At 30.2% G+C, this 6,128-nt stretch overlaps 1 protein-coding gene across 1 annotated transcript; it reads right to left on the reverse strand.

The window, feature by feature from the left end:
- Nucleotides 1-1,281: 1,281 nt before the first annotated feature.
- LOC124914481 (hsp70 nucleotide exchange factor FES1) lies at nucleotides 1,282-5,649 on the reverse strand. Its single transcript, XM_047455038.1, has 7 exons — nucleotides 5,271-5,649; nucleotides 3,803-3,894; nucleotides 3,222-3,372; nucleotides 2,441-2,568; nucleotides 2,185-2,343; nucleotides 1,910-2,095; nucleotides 1,282-1,819 (listed from the first exon to the last, which is right to left on the reverse strand). Exons 1-7 carry the CDS (start codon nucleotides 5,521-5,523, stop codon nucleotides 1,598-1,600), a joined length of 1,191 nt encoding a protein of 396 aa, XP_047310994.1. The 5' UTR covers nucleotides 5,524-5,649; the 3' UTR covers nucleotides 1,282-1,597.
- Nucleotides 5,650-6,128: the final 479 nt, after the last annotated feature.

Genomic DNA, 6,128 nt, shown 5'->3' on the forward strand with positions numbered 1-6,128 from the left:
ATTTATGATTAATGTTTAGTATATCATTTACTTGGACTCGTTGAGATTCCATCTTCTTCTTAGGTGGAGATATATTAAACCTTTTTCTGTCAAAATTTTATAATTATTTGCAATTGTTATTTTATCTTTCTAATATATTGTTTTTGGTAATAAAATAATAACAATAATGTTGATTTTTTCCTTAAAACGTTTTCAGATTATTCAATTTTTAGTATATAAGAATTTGAATTATTTAAATAACTTATTTAAACTATTTAAAAATAATTTTATTTAATATTAAATATGAAAAATATAAATTATTGGTGAAAAAACTTAAAAAATATAGATTAATATTTAATAAAAATATATTTTTTTAAAAATAAATAAAAGTATTTTAATATCTTAATTACTAAATTAATAGCTAAAAAATGCTAAAGAATATGAATTATTTAAATAAATTAAAATAGATTATTCAAATGATGTTTAATTTTTTTTGAAGGGACATAAAACAAACTCCCTAACATGTGTGAACTAAATCCTAAACTTTTTAATCGTTAAATAATTGGAAACTTTTAAAATTTAAATTTTACGTGAAATTGTAAGAGTTTAATTTGAAAAAATAATAGTTATATAAATATATAATTAACTATTTTATATTTGATCAATTTTTAAAAATTATATATTTTCATATAAATTTAATTAAAAAATAATAATAAATAAATAACACTATAAAAATTATATTTACAAAATTAATTATATTAATTAATTAATTTAAATAAATAATAACTTTAATTTAATTAATATAAATTTATTTTTAAAAGTAAAATCGTATAAAATCGTAAAATTAAAATTATTTATAAACTCGTAAAATCTTATTATCGTAAATTTAAAATCGTAACAGTTTATATATTTAAGAGTTTACTTAAAATTAGACCCGTTTACCATATATGAAATCGTAAAATCGTAAAAATTTTAAAATTAACTCATATTTTGCCTTAGTTACAACTATTTGGTAGTATATTATTATTATTTTTATTTGTAGAAAGAATGTTAGTACAGTTTAGACTTGAAGGAATTTAATTCAATAATACTATCAATTTTTCTTCTTTTGATTGTTAAAAAAAATTCATCCTAAACTAAAGAACATACAAACCAAAATCTAGTATCTATATAAAATAAGTGGAAACTCAGAACTAAGTGACAGAGCGCGCAAAAACTCGTGTTTTAATACGTCCGAATAATCAAAAAGAACTATTTAAAAAAAAAGAAAAAAGTATTTATATTAAGTCCATAACCTAACAGGAAAATAAAACATTTAGAATCATCATTTCAATGAAAAAGGCTTCTGGTCCTCCCCTCTCTTCAGCTAAAATATTAATTATACAACAACCAAGATTCATGTTGCCTCTTTAAAGGGCTTCTCAGTTGATAAAGAATCAAGTAAACTTGTCTAACTTAAGGCACTCTTCCAATAAATCAGCCAGGAAATTTGGGATCATCAACTACTTGCTATCTATGTTACCTGTCATTTCAAAGCTTTCCCCAATTTACTTGCTTATTGATTCATGGAACTGAAAATGTAATTTCTATGATAATTAATCAAAAAAACAAGATAAATTTAACATTTTCTCACCTTCACCAACTTTTGATGGAAAATTATCTCCACTTCTGTGCGAAGTCTTTCAATATCCTCAGCATAATCGCTTATAATCTCATCCGACATTAATTGCTGCAACTCTTCCTTCATTCGCTTCAATGCATCATCCAATCCACACAAATCCTTTAAAACTAGAGCTTCTGTTGTACTCAGACGTAGAAGATTCTTAATAGCAACGAGGGCCTGCAACCCCCACATCACATGAAAATCAACACATAATAAATTAGAACAAACATTTTTAATAAAAATTCTGTGAACAATTTGAAGGCGCACCTTCTCTTGGAGATCCAAATCGTTTGATGACATCAGATCCACAACAGACTTCAAGAAGGAATGGTTACTAAAGAAAGGCAACTCGACTTTGTTTTCAGATTCTATCTGAGATTCAACAAGATCAGCCACAAGAAACACTGATTTCCTTCGGAGTCTAATATCAATGCTTGAATTTCCTAATATGTCCTAAAAACGACCAACATTTGCCAAGTCAGCAGTCATAAAAAAAATATTCTAAGAAGAAGAATACATACCATAGAAACTAATAATCTAACCTGAAGTAATGAGACTCCAGCTTCTGCATAGAATGACTCTCGCCCAAGTTCATTATTTCTTATTAAAGCTGAAACAGCATATAGAGCTTTTATGGCTTCTTCAGGAAGACTGGATTTTACCATCTCCATCAACTTTATCAGCCCTCCAAGTTCCAGGATCTGAGAATCTCAGGTTTATAGACAAAATGTTTATTTTTATATTTTTATGGAGACTCATATGAGATGTTATTATCGGAAGGGAGATAAAATCCCAAACCTGCTTCTGAATAACAGGATTGTTTTGGCTGGCTTTACCAAGAATCCATGCAGACATTGTCCTTAATTCAGTATTTGAATTACTTAGAAACTTTATAGTTACTGAAAGCCCACCAAGTTTGTGCAAATCTGAGAAATAATATTTCTTAGATCGAGATGTTAATAAGGAAGAATCATTTGCAGAACATTTGAAGTGCAATCATAATGAAAAAACGGGCCTTGTTTGATCTACGGTTATTTGAATAACCAAGTAATTATTTCCATATAATCTTGTTTGAGGTAGGTTATTAAAAATCAGGTTACTAGATATAAATATAAACAAGTAAATCCTTGAGCAGATCCCATGTTAGCTCCACGACATTGGGTTAATATTTTGAATGATGTGATTGATGAGTAGATTGTATAGTGGGTTATTTGAAATTAATCTCAATATAACCCACACATAAAACAAAACCCAGGTATAAACAATATTTTGTTTTTGTTAGACTATTCACTGGAATAGGCTAACACAAGATTCCCGTTGTGATCTCAAACTTCAATCAAGGTGATTTGAGTAGGAATTGAACCAGAGAAGTCAACTTCTTTATTTAGTTCATCACTTTTACCACTTGAGACTCCCTTGATGGGTGAAGGCCATACCCTCATCTTATCCATTGATTATTATGATTATAGTTTTATGTGAATGTAAAGAAAGGAGTTAAAATGATAACTAATATAAACAAATAGGAAATCTTAATTTTTTTTTTATCAAATCTTTATTCGAAAAAAGACTTTAAACATACCATTTGCATTATCTATTGGCTCAACAAGAATCAACAACTCTTGCAATGCACGATAATGATCATCTATAGGTAGAGATGAATTGTTCAGGTCGTCAATTGCAGTTCGCATCAATTGTGCATCCGATGGAGTTCTTAGTTTCTCAACAAGGTCCTGAAAGAGCACAAGAAATATTGAAAATGTATCTAGGCATTGATTATATGTCACTAGTTGATTTATATACTAAATATAAAATGAAGAAGCTGAGTAAGTCATTCCACTTTCAAAAACCGGATAATACATTAAAATATTTTCTCATCACCATGCCAAAGAAAACGATAAAAAATGAAAGGATGTTCTGAGACAAAACTTGTATCATAATTATATGAAACTGGAGCTGAATTTTACTAAAAACACACACACACACACATATATATAAGCCGTTGATGTATGTCGTTATGATCAAATACAGACAAACCAACAAGTTCATGGATAGGTGGAACTTGATGAAAAAAATGTTGATTTCTAACTCAACCTTCATTAAGGTGCTAAACAGATGAAATTTAAATATGCATTGTTCTAGAACATTCAACAAAAGTATCACCTTTATTTCCATTTGACGTCTCTTCAGCTCATCAGGTGATTGATTTTGGACATCCTCTGCCTTCTCCTTCAACTTCGCAGGGTCAGAATGACCTAGTTCATTTCCAACAATGAAAAAGAATTACTAGACAAAAGAAAAATATAAATCACTCTTCTGAAATGGACCTGTAATATTTGGTGATTTATTTATTAATTTTTATAGTTTTTTCAGAAAGTTAGAAATATTAAACTCTGTTAATACAAACGCTCTTCCCCTCCCAAAAAAGAAAATAAATAAAAAATAATTACAGGTCTATTACAGATGAAAATACAATCTAATGAGTATGCTCCTTGAAACAATTAGACCTATGCCAGTTCAACAGACTACCAGAAAAAACATGATCAAGCAAAACCATATAATCTTTATCAAGAGAATTTCATATATGTAAGTAAGTACAAGAAAGATAATCAATGCATTTTCATTACACAGTCCTTCCCATATGTCTGAATTAGTTCGGAGGGTGTCAAGAAGCTTCTTAAGTTCCTAGTTACTTTATTTACTGTGAATAAGGAGGGTGTTAAGAAGCTTCTTAAGTTCCTAGTTACTTTATTTACTGTGAATAAAACGGGATCATCTTCCAGCAATGCTTTAAAGGCTTTCCCCATTATATTTCTTTTTCTAACAAGGGTATCTGGGTAGCTTTTTGCACACGTCGACTAATCCTCGGAGGAGGTTACTTTGAGAATCGAACATGAGTCCTCAGTGTTAATAGTAAGTCCCTTAGTCCAACTAATCTACTACTAGTTAGGAAACAAAACCCAAACTTAATATACTTTGCTTCAACGCGATCTGTATTCCGCATCTTAGCACTTTCAGACCTTGTAGAATCAATCCAAGTTCTCCAAGAAATTTGCAGGCAATACTTAAATTGGTGTGATAGAAAGTCACTAATTACAAGTTATATATATGTTTTAATATTCCTAAAACCATAAAAAAACAAATATTTCATGCTTCATGTTAATTATATTTGCAAAAGTTTATTCATAGAACCCAACATTATTCTAACACAACAAATTTTGCATACTAACTAGGGGTGATCACTGATCAAATTGGTTTGGTTTCATACTCTAGACCCGGATCCCGACTCTAATAAATCGGTTTATACTCTATCATGACCCTCTGTATTCAGCCATATATTTGGCGGATCAAACGTTTTCGGTAAGGATCAGGGCAAGTTGGGTTGCTTACCCTACCACAAATGGACAAAGAATAATACTATATAGCCAATGAAATCTTGGGTTGTCTATTTGGAAAGAAGAATTGCCTCAAGAAACTATAAAAAAATCCGATTTACTAAATGTAGACTTGGTTACCAACTCATGTTAACTAGCAATTTAAACTAGCAATAGCAACAACTTAATTATGTGATGCAGAATGCGAAAAATGCTGGGAAAGGAGAGAGATTTAGCTGATATGTATAGTTAGTTACCTATTGCCCACTGAAGCATCCCATCGAGAGAAGAGAAACCGCCGTCATATTCATCCAATTCATTCAATGTAGCCGTAGATTCTTCACCTTCAGGCTTCCCAGAAAAGTTTCCATCATCTTTAGCTGTGGACCAATAAAGCCCTCCCGTATCAGAATTGTTTACCCGCTCCGCCGTCGTAATTGATAAAACTAGAGTCGTCACTGCCACTAACAGCAGATAAACACGTCTAGCATGTTTCACGTACTTCCCCATCGATTAGAGAGAGAATCTCAATTCCAGTTGCTATGGGCAGGAGGACTAATTGTCAATTTCCAGTTGAATATGAAAGGAACAATTTTCAAGCAACTGATGGATCTGCGCTAATACTCTTTTGGCGCCCTAAATCGCGAAGACGAACGCGTATCTTGCCATAACGAATATCCACCGTCGGATGATGGATTCACTTCTCTTAATGAATTTGATTGGCCATCAGTTATGAAGAACGCGTCATCTGTTTGTAAGGAACGGTCGTGATTTTTCTAGTTCTTTCCAGGGTAAACAAATTATCCAATTTGAACGTGAACTTATATGCTATGTTCAAATTGGTCATCACGCTTTACTTCTTTACATTTAAACCCGTTTTCTTAATTGGTTAAAATGAAACAAAATAATGATTGGAATTGGAATTACAAATAGAATTTTAATTCAATTAGAATTTTTATATTTATAAAAATTATAATAAAAATATTATCAATGTTATAAGATATAAGTTTCACACAACTCACTAAGTTAGTTGAATTGATCATAATTATTTTTTAAGTAATGTTATAAAATATAAGTTACACACAACTCATTAAGTTAGTTGAATTGATCATAAT

The sequence above is a fragment of the Impatiens glandulifera genome, chromosome 9, assembly GCF_907164915.1.
Source record: "Impatiens glandulifera chromosome 9, dImpGla2.1, whole genome shotgun sequence".
NCBI classification, from domain to species: domain Eukaryota; kingdom Viridiplantae; phylum Streptophyta; class Magnoliopsida; order Ericales; family Balsaminaceae; genus Impatiens; species Impatiens glandulifera.